The sequence below is a fragment of the Scyliorhinus canicula genome, chromosome 23 (assembly GCF_902713615.1).
Source record: "Scyliorhinus canicula chromosome 23, sScyCan1.1, whole genome shotgun sequence".
Lineage (NCBI taxonomy): Eukaryota > Metazoa > Chordata > Chondrichthyes > Carcharhiniformes > Scyliorhinidae > Scyliorhinus > Scyliorhinus canicula.
In genome coordinates, this window is record NC_052168.1 from 4753456 (window position 1) to 4771274 (window position 17819).

The 17819-nt window shown below is 51.1% G+C and overlaps 1 protein-coding gene across 2 annotated transcripts; it reads left to right on the forward strand.

Annotated features, from left to right (window-relative positions):
• The first annotated feature begins 239 nt into the window (after positions 1 to 239).
• On the forward strand, positions 240 to 17489 carry LOC119956275. 2 transcript variants are annotated; one of them, XM_038783349.1, is made up of 7 exons: positions 240 to 644; positions 7408 to 7497; positions 9587 to 9691; positions 10576 to 10698; positions 12629 to 12754; positions 15564 to 15694; positions 17134 to 17489. In XM_038783349.1, exons 1-6 carry the CDS (start codon positions 628 to 630, stop codon positions 15688 to 15690), a joined length of 588 nt encoding a protein of 195 aa, XP_038639277.1. In that variant the 5' UTR covers positions 240 to 627; the 3' UTR covers positions 15691 to 15694; positions 17134 to 17489. The 2 variants fall into 2 exon arrangements, with proteins under 2 accessions (XP_038639277.1, XP_038639276.1); XM_038783348.1 differs by lacking the exon at positions 240 to 644 and adding an exon at positions 4969 to 5657.
• The last annotated feature ends 330 nt before the right edge of the window (positions 17490 to 17819 follow it).

Genomic DNA, 17819 nt, shown 5'->3' on the forward strand with positions numbered 1-17819 from the left:
TATAGCTAAACAATGATGCAGGAACGGCCGTCTATACCTAATCCTTTAAGTAGTTCCGAGAATATCAGCGATAATCATAACCCTCTGGACAGGAGCCAAGCCAATCTTAGAACGTCAGCTCATTCCGTGCCCTTTATCATATTACACAATCCAGCACGGATAGTTTAGCTTCATTCCATTCTGTCAGGTGGTTACTGACATCACAATCACCTGACGGTGACCTTGGGAATGGCAACCCTGTCCGTTTCTGATCAAGAGCAGGGAGGCTAGGTTTTTGTTTTGCTAGTTTGCTCACCCGCGCGAGTTGGTCGCCTCTCAGGTGTGAGTAACAATGATTGCCAACCCTGGGTTGGTATCACAGCTCCTGATCCCTGTCCTCACTCAACGCACACTTTCTTCACGATTGACTGCCCAGCGATCAGCAACAGGAGCCCTGTCCGAATCTGTCCCCACCCCTATTCTCTTACTCCAGGATCGTTGAAGCTTATTCCCAGGATATGGGAAACTGGCAAAGAATGCCATCGTTTGCTACCCATCCCTCATTGCCCTGTGTTTCAGTCTATGGTTAGCGAGGCCACGTGAGAGGGCAATTAAGAGTCAACCACTTTGGTGAGGGAGTGGAGTCACATGGAGGCCCAGACTGGGTAAGGACTGCGGGGGCGGGATTATCTCAGTACAGACCTGGCCGGAGAATCGCAGGGCCGGGAACGAATCACGTGACGCCAGCCCGATGCCGGTCCGCCGATTCTCCGGAGAGCAGAGAGCCCCCCCCCCCACCTCTGCGGGGCCGACCGATTGGCGGGCCGGCTTCTCCGGCTGAGGGCCTCTTTTGCTCCACGCCGGCCCCTATAGCCCGACACCATGTTGCGTCAGGGCCGGCGCGGAGACGGGAGCCACCGTGCATGCGCGGATTGGCGGCGGTCGCACTGCGCATGCGCAGACCCACGGCGCCGGACGCACTGCGCATGCGCAGACCCACGGCGCCGGACGCACTGCGCATGCGCAGACCCACGGCGCCGGACGCACTGCGCATGCGCAGACCCGCGGCGCCGGACGCACTGCGCATGCGCAGACCCACGGCGCCCATCTGACGTCGGTATCAGCAGCCGGAGAGGCGTGGGTCACTCCAGTGCCGTGCTGACCCCCTGTAGGGGTCAGAATCGCTGCTCCTGAGGGCCTGTTGACGTCGTCGGGAAACGCGAAAGCTCCCTCTACGCTAACTCATCAAGATACCTTTAACACAATCTCAGGCCATCAATGGTGTTGTGTTGCTATTTCCTGTAGCTTTCTGGTCTCAGTGTAAGGTTATTTGGGTCGAATGTTCCGAGGAACGGAAAGACTTAAGGAAGTAGAGTTGTTATCAAGTAGGTTTCGAGAGCCCCCAGATTCATTTATCTCATTCTCTAGTGAGAGATAAGAATTTCTACCCCGTCGTGTGAGCTGGAAGCAAAATGTTAAGCGGCAATATTTCCCAGTGCAGAGAATAGTGTGCATGTCTCCCTAGAGTCACTGCTGCATGATGCTGTCAGTAGATTTCAACAGTCAGTATCAAATGTACGGGAACGTTCTGATTTGCTCGAGCTGAACGTTCTAACCATCAATCTATTCCTTGTTTAGTCAGCGCTGATTTTATCCTCAAGTTGCAGGTTTGTCCTGTACTTCGATTTTGCTGATTTGTGATTGAAGAGTGCAAAGTGAGACGTGGGCGAAAGCGGAGGCGCCCCCGTTTGACTCAGGTTGTGGCTGAATGCTAAAGGGCAAAGTCATTGCCTCGAGCAAGCATCGCCTCGCTCAGCAGGCAGCCCTCCGGGTCAGAAGGCCCTTGCCTTGAGTCTCTAACCTTGGCTGACACTCCAGTGATGCAACATGGCACTGAGCTGGAGTGTTCTCACCTGTGCACTGGCCAAACGACATCACTAAAATAGTCAGCCGTTCGTTTACCTCGCTGCCCGACTTCTTGTGGGCTAATGGACGGCCGCATTTCCCAAGTTACACCGGAGACCTCAAAGCTACTTCCTGACCTGAAGCGTGACAGGCGCCATATAAATGCAAGTTCCTTCTTCTCAACACTTTTCAGCTTCCTCAATTCAACTGGAGTAAAATTCCTGACAACAGCGTCCCGGCTAAACACTAGCCCGGTACCATTTTGTTATTCGCTTGATGCGAGCCCCCTGTTCCCCCAGATATTGGGGCCCAAGTCCAAAGACAGCTCCAGCTGCCATGCCGGCACAGACTGGCTCAGAGTAACAGGGGTTAACCTGCCCTAGCTCCACACACACCCACACACACACACACACACAAACTTTCAACTTCTCAATTTACAATTATGATTAGTTATCGAGCGGAATATGAGAATGAGGCCATTTGGCCCATCCAGTCAATGCCGTCTCTCTCTGCAGAGCAATCCGTTGGCCCCACTGCAATTTCCTTTTGAAATCCCCGATTGTCGCCACCCGCGTCGGCAGCGAGTTATTGCAACTCACGAGGAGTGAGATCGTCCGGCTGTTCCGGCTGCCGGGTTGTTCCAGCCCCACCGGTGGTGCATCTGGGAAAAGGCCTTGCGATGTTCAGCTTGGTCGTGTATCTCAGGATTGTCTCATTGCTCCCAAAACCCAACACTCTTGCAACACGGTAGCACGGTGGTTAGCACTGTGGCTTCACAGCGCCGGACTCCCGGCTTGGGTCACTGCCTGCGCGGAGTCTGCACGTTCTCCCTGTGCCTGCGTGGGTTTCCTCCGGGTGCTCCGGTTTCCTCCCACAAGCCCCGAAAGACGTGGAGGTTCACATTGACATAGAACATAGAACAGTACAGCACAGAACAGGCCCTTCGGCCCTCGATGTTGTGCCGAGCAATGATCACCCTACTCAGACCCACGTATCCACCCTATACCCGTAACCCCGCCCCAACATTCTGAATTCTCCCTCAGTATACATAGAACATAGACCATACAATGCAGAAGGAGGCCATTTGGCCCATCAAGTCTGCACCAACCCACTTAACCCACTCAAGCCCTCACTTCCACCCTATCCCTGTAACCCAGTAACCCCTCCTAACCTTTTTTTTGGACACTAAGGGCAATTTATCATGGCCAATCCACCTAACCTGCGCATCTTTGGCCTGTGTACCCGAACAGACGCCGGAGTGTGGCGACTCGGGGATTTTCACAGTAACTTCATTGCAGTGTTAATGTAAGCCTACTTGTGACACTAATAAATATTATTCTTATATTGATGGTGACAAAATGGTTAATTGAACCAGGCTCGACTACCCTGAAGAGTCCTTGTGCTCCATCTGTGAAATCAATACCAATAAAAACCTGCATGTTGAAATTGAGGGGCCTGGGCTTAGTTATTCACGTAGTAACCACTTCCTCGTTCCAGTACAGCTAAAAGGAATTTAATTTAGAGTCAGAGAGTCATAGGGGGGGAATTTTCCCTTTGAGGGACTAAATGCTGAAGCGGGGACTGAACCGCGAGTGTTCCCCGTGGATTACAGCGATGCCAGTCCCGGAGGTATTCGGGTCCCGTTAATGGCCGGGCACCGGCACCCACCGCGTCGAACGTGCGCCATTCTAATGCTTGCCGACCCTCACTCCAGCCGGCATGATGGCGCTGGGTGAGCTGGAGCACGCCTGCCCGGGGCCAGAGGGTAGCCGGGGGAGTAGCCTGTGGGGGGCACCCAAACCACCCGCGATGTTATGTGCCAGTGCGGCAATGGCGGTCCGTGCCCGGCCACCCCGACCCCGTGGCTCACCTCCTAGCCCCCCCCCCCCCCCGCTACTCCACTCGGCCCTGGCAGATGGCCCCCGGCCAGCAGCACGACTGTCAGCAACTTATAGCTGTGTTGGACACGGTTTGTACCGCGTGTCGCCCTCCGCAAGCGCCCGAGTTGAAATACCACAAGCGAACCTCGCCGTCGGTAATGCCTCCTGGCGGATGGCATCGCGGAAGGCCCGGGAAATGCCGGGAAGGCCCTGTTAATGATATGCCGACAGCCTTTCCTGTACAATCTGCAGGCCCACGCTGGCATGCGGTGTAGAACGTATTCACACCGCGGTTGAGGAACCGGAACACGGCATCCCACCTGGCGCCAAACCTCAACTTTCAGCCGATGCCGCATTCTCCGCCCATTCCCGTTTCCCGATTCTGGAGTCGGCCAACGGAGAATCCCACCGGTCGGGTTTCACAGCACGGAAAGAGGCCCTTCAGCCCATCATTTTTGTTCAAATAAATTTAGTGAAGGCAGCACGGTGGCGCAGTGGGTTAGCACTGCTGCCTCACGGCGCCGAGGTCCCAGGTTCAAATCCCGGCTCGGGGGTCACTGTCCGTGTGGAGTTTGTCCATTCTTCCTGTGTCTGCGTGGGTTTCGCCCCCATAACCCACAACACAAAGATGTGCAGGGTAGGTGGATTGGCCACGTTAAATTGCCCCTTTATTGGAAAAAATGAATTGGATACTCTAAATTTATAGAAAAAAAAATTTTTGTGTACCCAATTTTCCAATTAAGGGGCAATTTAGCATGGCCAATCCACCTCACCTGCACATTTTTGGGCTGTGGGGGCGAAACCCACGCAGACACGGGGAGAATGTGCAAACTCCACACGGACAGTGACACAGAGCCGGGATCGAACCTGGGATCTCTGCGCCGTGAGGCAGCAGTGCTAACCACTGCGCCCCCGTGCTGCCCTCCTTTTGCCCATCATGCCTGTGCTGGCCATCAAGCACCTATCTATTCGAATTCCATTCTCCAGCACCTGCTCCGTAGCCTTGTGCGCTCTGATGTTTCAAGTGCTGATCTAAATACTTAAATGTTGTGAAGGCTCCTGCCCCCCCCCCCCCCCCCCCCCCTTTCAGGCAGCGAGTTCCAGACTCCCACCACCCTCTGGGTGAACATGTTTCCCTCACATCTCCTCTAAACCTCCTGCCCCTGACCTTAAATAAATGCCCCCTGGTCATTGACCCCTCTACTCAGGGAAATGTTTCTTCCTATCTGCCCTATCTATGTCCCTCGTAATTTTGTACACCTCGATCAGACCCTCCTTCAACCTTCTCTGCTCTAAAACTAACAACCCCATCCTGTCCCAGCCTCCCTTCACAGCTGAAACACTCCAGCCCCGTGAATCTCTTCTGCACCCTCACATCCTTCCTATCGTGTGGTGACCAGAAAGGGACACAATACTCTAGCTGTGGCCTAACCAGCGTTTTATACAGCTCCATCATAACCTCCATGATTTTATATTCTACGCCTCGGCTGATAAATTCATGCTCCAATAGTGGTTTTCAAAAGTCTGTCCAGCTTCTTTTTAATTGAATGCATCGTGGATCAGAAAGATAGGCACGAGAATTATGGGTAATTTCCAACCCCTCATCTTCCTTGACCTGCCTTGGTGAATAAGCCCGATGACATTTGTGGGTTATCTATTCTTGACCTTCCAGTAGCAAGATAAGAAACATTCTGATTGTCAACAATGGTAACTAATCAAGGACACAGCCATGACAAGGGTTGATTGAGCGAGTGGGTGTATCTGGTGAACTCAATGTTGAGAGTGTGTATAAAGAGGGATGGTTTTTGGGAAGTCAACATTCAGAGATCTGGGCTGGACTGTCAAGTTCACAGGACAAGGACGATCACAGCTTCTTGAAGACTCCTGGATACCGTAAGTAATCACTGTCCGTGTGTTAATCTTCTTCCTATTTTGCTAGCATGGGGGAAGAGGTGACAGTACAGAATCTCTCTCGTACGTAGTCGGAAACAGAGGGGTGTCTACCCGTCCACTGCCTTTTCCCGGGAACCCTCAAAGCCCGAGGCAGTGCCGGCAACAAACATTCCCAGGTCAGCCCTGTGCTGGCGGCACAGCGGTTAGCACTGTTGCCTCACAGCACCAGGGTCCCGGGTTCGATTCCCGGCTTGGATCACTGCCTGTGCGGAGTCTGCACGTCCTCCCCGTGTTCGGCAAGGGTTTCCTCCGGGTGCTCCGGTTTCCTCCCACAAGTCCCGGAAGACGTGCTTGTTAGGCGAATTGGACATTCTGAATTCTCCCGCTGTGTACCCAAACAGGCGCCGGAATGTGGCGACTAGGGGCTTTTCACAGTAACTTCATTGCAGTGTTAATGTAAGCCTACTTGTGACAATAAAGATTATTATTATTACTGTACATGGTGCAGCATTTCGTAACCCCTGGAATTCTCTAGCGGGTTCATGTCTGAGGTGTTTTTGTGCCATTTTGTAACATATATTCCTGCTATTTTATGCGATATTGTCCTGAAGTACTGGTGTGACTGGGACATCAGGGAAGGAATCTGAATCCAAATTGATTTTGACCCTATTGGTAACTCCAGTTTTGCGCCAATGTGGTTGACTCTTGCCTCAGGCAAGACACTTAGTTGTGTCTGATGCACTATTAGTGGACTATTAACATCACCACCACCTTGTCAGGGTGATTACAGAATGGTTAATAAATGCTGGCGCGGTGGTTAGCACTGGGACTGCGGCGTCGAGGTCCCGGGTTCAAATCCCGGCTCTGGGTCACTGTCCGTGTGGGGTTTGCACATTCTCCCCGTGTCTGTGTGGGTTTCACCCCCACAACCCAAAGATAGGGCAGCACGGTAGCATTGTGGATAGCACAATCGCTTCACAGCTCCAGGGTCCCAGGTTCAATTCCGGCTTGGGTCACTGTCTGTGCGGAGTCTGCACATCCTCCCCGTGTGTGCGTGGGTTTCCTCTGGGTTCTCCGGTTTCCTCCCACAGTCCAAAGATGTGCAGGTTAGGTGGATTGGTCATGTTAAATTGCCCTTAGTGTCCAAAATTGCCCTTAGTGTTGGGTGGGGTTACTGGGTTATGGGGATAGGGTGGAGGTGTTGACCTTGGTTGGGGTGCTCTTTCCAGGAGCCGGTGCAGACTCGATGGGCCGAATGGCCTCCTTCTGCACTGTAAATTCTGTAAATTCTATGTGCAGGTTACGCTAAATTGCACCTTAATTGGGAAAAAAAAATAATTGAGTACTCTAAATTTATAAAACATAAATCAATAAATGCCGGCTGTGAGGCTGGTTGAGCACAGGGCTAAATCGCTGGCTTTTAATGCAGGCCAGCAGCACGGTTCAATTCCCGTACCAGCCTCCCCGAACAGGCGCCGGAATGTGGCGACTAGGGGCTTTTCACAGTAACTTCATTTGAAGCCGACTTGTGACAATAAGCGATTTTCATTTCATTTCATTTCATGTTGCATCCATGCAAAGAGTGAACAAACTGTGAACAAGGGTTCTTCTTCAGTGAAATACTCTCTGAAAACAGGACCACGTTATGGAGGGGTGATGGGATTGGGCAAGAAGTCAGAAGAACTTTCGACTTAAGTCGTCTATCGTCTTGAGATAATGATGAGGCTAAAATCCAATTCTCTTGTTACAGAGTGATGACGAGCAGACCTTTCAGCAATATGCAGGTTCTCCTCATTCTGACCCTCCTTCTGCAAGTGGCAAAGCCTTTACCTCCAAACAGGTGAGGAGCGACGCTCCAGGTGCTGATTTCTCACCCGCCGTTCTGTCCTCCTGTCGTGTGCCCCTCAAGACAAAATATCTTCGGAGTGGGGAGGTCAGGATTCTGGCTTCTGTGGATTGCCCAGACATTTTTGAGGAGTGTTCAGCACAGAAGGAGGCCATTTGGCCCATTGTGCGAAAAGCTGGCTTTCTGTCAGTTGGTGTAGTCCCCACTGCCCCATGAGTTTGCTTTTCAAGTATTTACCCAATTCCTTTTTTGAAAGTTAGTATCCATGGCCCTCTCGAGTAGCCCATTCCAGATCACTGCATTTCAAAAATAGTCGCTGTTTACTCTTTGCTTTTTTTTTGCCAGTGGAAACAAATTATTTTTCTATTTGCACTCTCAAAGTCCTTCTTAATTTTTAACACCTCGAATAAATCTAACTTGTTGCTGAAGAAAGAGGCGTGCTGTCCGAGCTTTTCATTTTGGGACAGACAGAAAAATGTGTTATTCTTACATCTGATGAGTACAAGTCAGCAAACTTTGACAGCATTGGTTTTTTTTCTCAGCAGTGGCAGAGGTCTATACAATCAAGCAGCTATGAATCTCATGTGATTGAAAAGGCATCAGCTATGTGCAGAGTAGGTGGATTGGCCACGCTAAATTGCCCCTTAATAGAAAAAATAATTGGGTAATCTAAATTTTTTAAAAAATAAATTTTTTTTTTTAAAAGAAAAGGCATCAGCTGGACGCATGTCTACATTTGCCTGTGCTCAATCCAGTCTGTTTTGTGTTAGTCCGCACTGTGAGCCCTTTACTTTACTCTTGTGACCCAGCCTGGATTGGAATATGCCCAGTCCCATTCCCTGGCCGCCCAGTCACTGTGACACATGATCCTCTTAAGGTTAACGTGCAGGCTCAGTCGGCAGTTAGGAAGGCAAATGCAATGTTAACATTCATGTCAAGAGGGATAGGATACGGGCAGCACGGTGGCCTAGTGGTTAGTACAACCGCCTCACGGCGCTGAGGTCCCAGGTTCGATCCCGGCTCTGGGTCACTGTCCGTGTGGAGTTTGCACATTCTCCCCGTGTCTGCGTGGGTTTCGCCCCCACAACCCAAAAATGTGCAGAGTAGGTGGATTGGCCACGCTAAATTGCCCCTTAATTGGAAAAAATAATTGGGTAATCTAAATTTAAAAAAAAAAAAAAAAAGAGGGATAGGATACAAGAGCAGGGATGTGATTCTGAGGCCGTATAAGGCTCTGGTCAGACCCCATTTGGAGTATTGTGAGCAGTTTTGGGCCCGTATCTTTTTTTAAATAAAAAATTTAGAGCGTCCAATTCATTTTTTTACAATTAAGGGGCAATTTAGCGTGGCCAATCCACCTAGCCTGTACATCTTTGGGTTGTGGGGGCGAAACCCACGAAAACACGGGGAGAATGTGCAAACTCCACACGGACAGTGGCCCAGAGCCGGGATCGAACCTGGGACCTCGGCGCCATGAGGCAGCAATGCTAACCACTGCGCCACCGTGCTGCCCTTGGGCCCTGTATCCAAGGAAGGATGTGCTGGGCCTTGGAAAGGGTCCAGAGGAGGTTCACAAGAATGATCCCTGGAATGAAGAGCTTGTCGTATGAGGAACGGCTGAGGACTCTGGGTCTGTACTCGTTGGAGTTTAGAAGGATGAGGGGGAATCTCATTGAAAGTTGCAGGACTGTGTAGAGTTGACGTGGAGAGGATGTTTCCACTTGTAGGAAAAATTAGAACCTGAGGGCACAGCCTCAAAGTGATGGGACGATCCTTTAAAACAGAGATGAGGAGGAATTTCTTCAGCGAGAGGGTGGTGAATCTGTGGAACTCTTTGCCGCAGAAGGCTGTGGAGGCCAAATCACTGAGTGTCTTTAAGACAGAGATAGATAGGATCTTGATTAATAAGGGAATCGGGGTTATGGGGAGAAGGCAGGAGAATGGGGATCAGAAAAATATCAGCCATGATTGAATGGAGGAGCAGACTCGACAGGCCGAGTGGCCTAATTCTGCTCCTATGTCCGATGGTCTTATGAAACGGCCACTTGAATTTTTTAAACGCCGCTCTCTCCCTTTATCGCAGACACAAGAGACACTCAGACAGCCTGTTCACCAGCGAGTTAAGTAAACTGAGACGAACAGCCGTGGCTCGAAACGTCATCAACTCAATTCTGGAAGCACAAATGAGGTAAGAACCCAGAACGTGGGGGGGAAGGGTGGGGGTGTGTGCTGGGTCGGCGGGGCGAGGGTAATTTGATAATGCACTTAGCAACAGCCCAGCAACGGCGGCCTGACTCAGACAGGAGGGTAGGGGCGGGGGAGAGAGGGGGGGGGGGGGGCCAAGTTGGGACAAGGGTTCATAACCGACTCAGAGAAATGGGCAGAGGATCAAGACAGCACCTGAGGGGCTTCAGAGGAAACGTTAAACTGAGGCAGGTAAATGGAAGGAACCAGATGCACTATCAATTACGACGAGACGAGAGTAGAGAGTAATTGAGGCTTTATTAAGCTGAGATGTGTGGCCTCCTGCAGCTGCTGCCGAAATGGCTGCAGCTTGGAGACCACACACATTTATACTCCGTCTACTGGGCGGAGCCAGCAGGCAGGGATCTGCCCCCTGTACCTGTAGTACAGGGGCCTTACCGTATTACATCTCGTATGTGATATATGCAACAGTGGTGACTACCACAGAACCTCACCCCACTGTGGTGAAGGGAGGTTGCTGGCTATGGGATCTTGACCTGTGAAAATTGCCTGACCGGTTTGCCCACAGACCAGCTTGCCGTGACTGGGCTTCCCAGGGAGCAGTGAGCTGCTTTATATAAATGGAACGTTTTTAATTCTTCCGTCCATCTGATACCCTCAGATTTGACATGACAAATTTAAGAGTCCTTGCGCAATAGCACGGGAAGCTGATGGACCCAACACTCAGAAAGGAAGAACTTACATCTGTATAGCCACCTTTCCCAACCTCAGAAAGTTCCAAAGTGCTTGACAACCGATGAGGGTGGAGGAGCCGGTGGATTAATCTTTATTTGAACTTTCCACCTCTTCTCTCCATTCTGATATCAGCTCCAATACTGGAAAGGTGAAGAGGCACCTCAGTGACGGCGAGAACTCAACCCGTCCAGGTTCCCCGGCCACGTTGCGGAATGTTCCGGAGTTACACGCAGCCCTCCAGCTCCCTGAAGGAAGGTGAGTGGCAAATATAATTATTACAGCCTTCTCACACTCTGCAGCCTTCAGTAACCCTGGATAATATGTGGCAGTGTCAGCTCACCTGGAGCACTAAAAATGGTTTCACTGTGCACACGTCTGATCTGCAAATCCATTCCTCACAAATCTATGCCAGTTTTCCCAACGTGAATTCCCATGTCCATTGAATACACATTTCCTTATGTAAACGTGTCACGGTGCAACTATGACCTCCTGCCAGCGGCGGCGCTGTCGGACCTCATTCTTTCTTTCCCCAGCTCCCGAACAGTACTGCAGAGAAATTTCAACCAACTCCATCTCTCTGGAGTATGATTTGCTATTTAATTGGAATTATTAGGAAGTTAAAACTACGTACTAAAATAAGGGCAGAATAAAATGAAGACTGAATTCCATCTATAGGACCTATTCCAATCATCCATAGAACATACAGTGCAGAAGGAGGCCATTCAGCCCATCGAGTCTGCACCGACCCACTTAAGCCCTCACTTCCACCCTATCCCCGTAACTCAATAACCCCTCCTAACCTTTTTTGGTCACTAAGGGCAGTTTATCATGGCCTATCCACCTAACCTGCACATCTGTGGACTGTGGGAGGAAACCGGAACACCCGGAGGAAACCCACGCAGACACGGGGAGAACGTGCAGACTCCGCACAGATAGTGACCCAGTGGGGAATTGAACCCGGGACCCTGGCGCTGTGAAGCCACAGTGCTATCCACTTGTGCTACTGTGCTGCCCTGGACTTTCCCTCTGACTCCATCTGAAGACTACTTTGGTCACTCAAGACCAAGGAACGGGCTGGGGATTGGCCCAGCCTTTGGCAATGAACGTAAGTTCACTCAAGCCTAGGGGGTATCGCGTGGCGCAATGGTTAGCACTGGGACTACGCTGCTGAGGACCCAGATTCGAATCCCGGCCCTGGGTCACTGTCTGTGTTGAGTTTGCACATTCTCCCCGTGTCTGCCTGGGTTTCACCCCCACAACCCAAAGATGTGCTGGGTAAGTGGATTGGCCACTCTAAATTGTCCCTTAATTGGAACAAAAATAATTGGGTACTCAATTTATTTTTTGAAATGTTCACTCAAGCCTTGACTCCCCAAGTTTAACACATCCATGAAGTTCCGCCTTCTCAGTTTGTCAATCCATTTCTAATAAATTTCTGCAAATAATTTATTAAAGAATCTAATGCCAACGCAATTGGGGTTTAACATTCTGTTAAATTGGGCCAACACTCGCATGATATACTTTTAAGGTTTTTATAGTGTTTGTTCTTCAAGATTAGGTGACGATATGTCTTTGCATTGTCAACACTCAATCCACGTAGAGTTAATAATGGGGAATAGTGATATAATTGTTTATTGCTGCAAAAAGACATATGCTATCAAAGTTTTCCGCCTTGCACTCATCAGGACAGAATTACAAGAATACCAAATCATCCTAGAGGGAGCAACAGTTTACGCTACATGGGAAAAGGGCGTTGATTGGCTGGCAGCACCTAGTTTGCAGGCCCTTGGGCTCCCCAGGGCAGAAACCTCACCACGCAATCTGCTAGCACGCCCACCTCTAGGTCAGAAGGGTGTGAGAAGGATGAGACTGACAACTCCCAGTGTAGCACTGAAGGAGTTAAACCTGAGCCCCCACCCCCCTCAACAACCCTCGCCCTCTCAGATAGATATAAAAGATCCTGGCAAATAATCCTCCCCTCCCCAGAGTCCATGGCTAAGTTTTGTAATGCCCCAGTTAACATCACGGAAACGGGTCAGTATCACGGCGTCCCCCGTGGGATCTTGCTGTGCACAAAGTGGCTGCCGCGTCACCGCAGTGATTGCACTTCGAAAAGCAGAACGTAAAGATTTGGGAGTGTCCGAAGTTGGGGAAGGTGCTAATACAAACATCTCATTCTGTTCAGTGAGGTGTACGAGCTCTCGCTGAGGAACCCGGATGTGTCGGCGGTGCTGGGTGAACTACTGAGGCTCCGCGGTTTAACACAGCAGCCCTGCCTGAGATGGTTCCGCAGTTACTACAGGGCGATGAGGTAAGGACGTGGCCACCGGGTTTGAGAGCAAGATATTTTATTTGTATTCGCACCCACCCCGTCTGGCCGCTCAGGAGGATGGGAGAGTACCCTCACCCCCCCCTCTCTGGCTCCCCACCCCCGTCCACCCACCACTATTTCGAAGAACACCAAACACCAGGTTAAGGTCCAACAGGTTTGCTTCGAATCACTGGCTTTCGGAGCGCTGCTCCTTCCTCAGATTCACCTAAGTCAATAAAAAATTTTAAAAGTCAATAAACTGTCCCTTTCTCCTCAAATGCTGTTTTTTAAATGGGATCTTGCTCTGCACAAACTAGCTGACGCATGGACTCAGCAGTCGTGCTTTGATCTCAACTTAACCGTTGCAAGATGCTGACAAAGAGGCAAATTCCTTTCGTTTATGTCCCCACATCTCCCATTGTCCCTGTGAGCTCCAATCGTCTTTCGCCCTCCTTGTAATAATAATAATAATCTTTATTATTGTCACAAGTCGGCTTACATTAACACTGCAACGAAGTTACTGTGAAAAGCCCCTAGTCGCCACATTCCGGCGCCTGTTCGGGTACACAGAGGGAGAATTCAGAATGTCCAATTCACCCAACAAGCACGTCTTTCGGGACTTGTGGGAGGAAACCGGAGCACCCGGAGGAAACCCACGCAGACACGGGGAGAACGGGCAGACTCCGCACAGACAGTGACCCAAGCCGGGAATCGAACCTGGGACCCTGGCGCTGCGAAGCAACAGTGCTAACCCCTGTGCTACCATGCCACACAAGAATCTATCTCAGTCTGCCTTAAAAATATTTGAGGCCTCCCCTTCCACTGCCTTTTGAGGAGGAGAGTTCCAGAGACCCGCCACCCTCTGAGAGGAACTATTTATCCTCATTCCCAATTTAAATGGAACACGCCTTATTTGTGATGCACCATCAATTACGACGAGACGAGAGTAGAGAGTAATCGAGGCTTTATTAAGCAGAGATGTGTGGCCTCCTGCAGCTGTTGACGAAATGGCTGCAGCTCGGTCAGCACACACATTTATACTCCGCCTACTGGGCGGAGCCAGCAGACAGGGATCTATCCCCGTACCTGTAGTACAGGAGCCATACTGTATTACCTCTCATATACATGTTATACAAACAGTGGTGACTACCACAATTTTTAAACAGCGACGGCCTATCACAGGCGGAGACATCCTTTCCCCTTCCATCCTGTCACTGCCCCTTCCATCTTATTTCAACAATTCACCCAAAAAGCTGTTGAGACTGAGGGTCAATTGTGAACTTCACCACTGAGATTGATATTCAGTTTAGAAAGGGTAATAAAGGCTATGTAACCAGGTATATGGAAGGGGGCGACATGGCAGCGCAGTGGTTAGCACTGCTGCCTCACGGAGCCGAGGATCTGGGTTCGATCCCGGCCCCGGGTCACTATCTGTGTGGAGTTTGCACATTCTCCCCGTGTCTGCGTGGGTTTCGCCCCCCCAAAACCCAAAGATGTGCAGGGTAGGTGGATTGGCCATGCCTACATTGGGGGAGGGGGGGGGGGAGGAGAAACAGGTGTTTGGATGCAATATGCTCCCTCTTGGAATCTCGAACTAGGGTCTAAAATTTCAAAATCAGGGGTCTCCCATTTATTGGAATCTCGAACTAGGGTCTAAAATTTCAAAATCAGGGGTCTCCCATTTAAAACGGGGATGGAGGAATTTCCGCCCCCCGAGAGGCGTTAGCGTCGGAGTTTTATTCCACAGCGAGCGGCGGAGCTGGGTTTTTGAATATATTCGAGGGTGAGTTAACGGTTATAGGGGGGTGGGGAGGGGTGGGGGGGGGACAGGAAAGTGGAGTTACGGCCACATCAGATCAGTCGTGACCTCATCGAATGCTAGAACAGGCTGGAGGGGTCTGTGGTGATATGCATCGCTGTAAATACACGAGGGGTTAATGTAAATACACTATGACTAAGTAAACACTAGAGGGAGCACCAGAGACGTCATGACATGCAGACATACAGCTAATGAAAACATAGAATAGGGCACGACCAATGGGCAGCCAAGACACCCAGAGGTGACACTACCACAAGGGGGCATTACACAACCCATATATAAGAGCAGGGCACACATGCTCTGTCTCTTTCCACAGGGAACACTTAGAGAGAAGGACAGGGGCAGATCAGAAGCATCACCACCACCACGTGGCTTAGAGCAGACTGGTTAGTTAGGCTGAGTTACTATAGCAAGATTAGCAGGAGAGTCAAACTCATAGAGAACTGTGCTAATGGTTCAATAAATCACACTGAACTGACTTCAATGTCTGGAGTATCTTTTGGTAAAAGCTGCATCGAGTTGCAGCCTGTGTTATCCCAGAGTACACAACACAACAGGGTCGAATGGCCCAAGCATGCTCCTATTTCTTGCTCTTCACAGCTCTTATTGAAATGGCAGGATAGGCTGGAGGAGCCGGATAATTCCCTACCTTGCTTATCCAGCCCAATTCCCTCCTCTCCCTACCTTGCTTACCCAGCCCAATTCCCTCCTCTCCCTACCTTGCTTATCCAGCCCAATTCCCTCCTCTCCCTACCTTGCTTATCCAGCCCAATTCCCTCCTCTCCCTACCTTGCTTATCCAGCCCAATTCCCTCCTCTCCCTACCTTGCTTATCCAGCCCAATTCCCTCCTCTTCCTACCTTGCTTATCCAGCCCAATTCCCTCCTCTTCCTACCTTGCTTATCCAGCCCAATTCCCTCCTCTCCCTACCTTGCTTATCCAGCCCAATTCAATCCACCAGGACTGACCCCAATTCTTCGATTAATTTCAGAATTTTATCCGATGGCTCCCATTGGCCAGCTGCAGTTTTGATAGATCACCAGACTTGTGTGACCATCCGCCAGTTGGCAATTAACCAACAATTACAAACCTTCCTGACCACGATGGACTTTCAATAATCAGGTACTTCCAGCTGGTCTAGAATCCCTCCTGATAAAGAGAGAAGGAGCCTGGGGTCAGCTGAATACTGCTTCAACTGGGCTTCAAATTGGACCCAGACTCATGCTGACTCCTCTCTGCGTACCGTGTGAAACACGTCGGACAGTCTGGTTCCTTAATTGTTCCGGCTTTGCCGGCAGTGTAGGCCAGGAGCTTGCCTCGGAGTCAGATGGGTTCAGTTTATGATCCAGACTGGCACTCTGAGTCAGTCCTGAGGTGTACTGCGTATTGAGGGGTACTGCATACTGAGGGGTGCTGTTTATTGAGGGGTGCTGCGTAACGAGGGGTGCTGTGTACTGAGTGGTACTGCATACTGAAGGGTACTGCATAATGAGGGATGTTGTGTACCTAGGGGTGTTGTGTACTGAGGGGTGCTGTGTACTGAGGAGTACTGTGTACTAAGGGGTACTGCATACGGAAGGGTGTTGTGTACTGAAGGGGACTGCGTGCTGAGGGGTGCTGCGTACTGAGGCATGTTGCGTACTGAGGGGTGCTGCGTACTGAGGGGTACTGCGTACTGAAGGGGATGCGTGCTGAGGGGTGCTGCGTACTGAGGGGTGCTGCGTACTGAGGGGTGCTGCGTACTGAGGGGTGCTGCGTACTGAAGGGGACTGCGTGCTGAGGGGTGCTGCGTACTGAGGCGTGTTGTGTACTGAGGGGTGCTGCGTACTGAGGGGTACTGCGTACTGAGGGGTGCTGCGTACTGAGGGGTGCTGCGTACTGAGGGGTGCTGCATACTGAGGGGTACTGCGTACTGAAGAGTACTGCGTACTGAGGGGTGCTGCATACTGAGGGGTGCTGCGTGCTGAGGGGTGCTGCGTACTGAGGGGTGCTGCATACTGAGGGGTACTGCGTACTGAAGGTGACTGCGTGCTGAGGGGTGCTGCGTACTGAAGGGTACTGCATACTGAAGGGTACTGCATACTGAAGGGTACTGCGTGCTGAGAGGTACTGCGTACTGAGGAGTACTGCGTACTGAAGAGTACTGCGTACTGAGGGGTGCTGCATACTGAGGGGTACTGCGTACTGAAGAGTACTGCGTACTGAGGGGTGCTGCATACTGAGGGGTACTGTGTACTGAGGGGTACTGTGTACTGAGGGGTACTGCGTACTGAAGAGTACTGCGTACTGAGGGGTGCTGCATACTGAGGGGTGCTGCGTACTGAGGGGTGCTGTGTACTGAGGGGTACTGTGTACTGAGGGGTACTGCGTACTGAAGGGTACTGCGTACTGAGGGGTGCTGCGTACTGAGGGGTGCTGCATATTGAGAGGGTGCTAAAGATCACCCATGATCTGATTGAATACCAGAACAGGCTTGAGGAGCTGAATCGCCTCTTCCTCCAGTTCCTCCTTTTCCTGTACCCACAGGTTTTGATCATTTCTTTTTGTGTTTTCTTTCACAGGCAGAGGGTGATTGCGACCCCATGGGAGAGACCAACAGGACCTCAGTGAGGGTGACCTCTCCCTCCAATATCTACCCCTCGCCCCCTCCCTTAATAACCGTTACAACAGAACCATTGCAAAGCTCGGAACAGGATTCCCGAGTTGTGGGCAGGATTGGGACCACGGAACAGCGCTCCCTGGCGTATATGAACCCTCGTTATTCTGTTAATTGTTCCTCCTTTCTGCTCTGCCCAGAGGATTCGATTCACCTTAAAACATTTCTCAACACCAACCCGTCTTATTTTGCAAGGTATGGGCGGCGATCAATTAAATTCACTGACGTCAGCCCTCGCCCCCACCCCGGCACGGCCCTGAATTCCCCCCCCCCCCCCGTCCCCCCCCCCCCACCCCCCCACTAAAAACTCTACTCGGAGGAACACTGTGTCCTCATCAATGCCGGTTTTGGTGATCACGCCAGAATTAGCCTCTGCGCCACTGATCTAGGGGGGTGGGGGGGGGGGGGACAAGGAGGGAAGGTGGGGGGGGGGGGGGGATGTGGGGATGCAGACAACAGCCTGTCCTCATTCCGGCAAGCACTGCTATGAAGCACAGAGTGGTCGCCGGGGACAGGACTCAGCTCTGCTGCGATGCCTTGTGTAGTTGAATTGCCTGCTGCCGCTAAATGGGGGTGGGGCGATGGAGCATT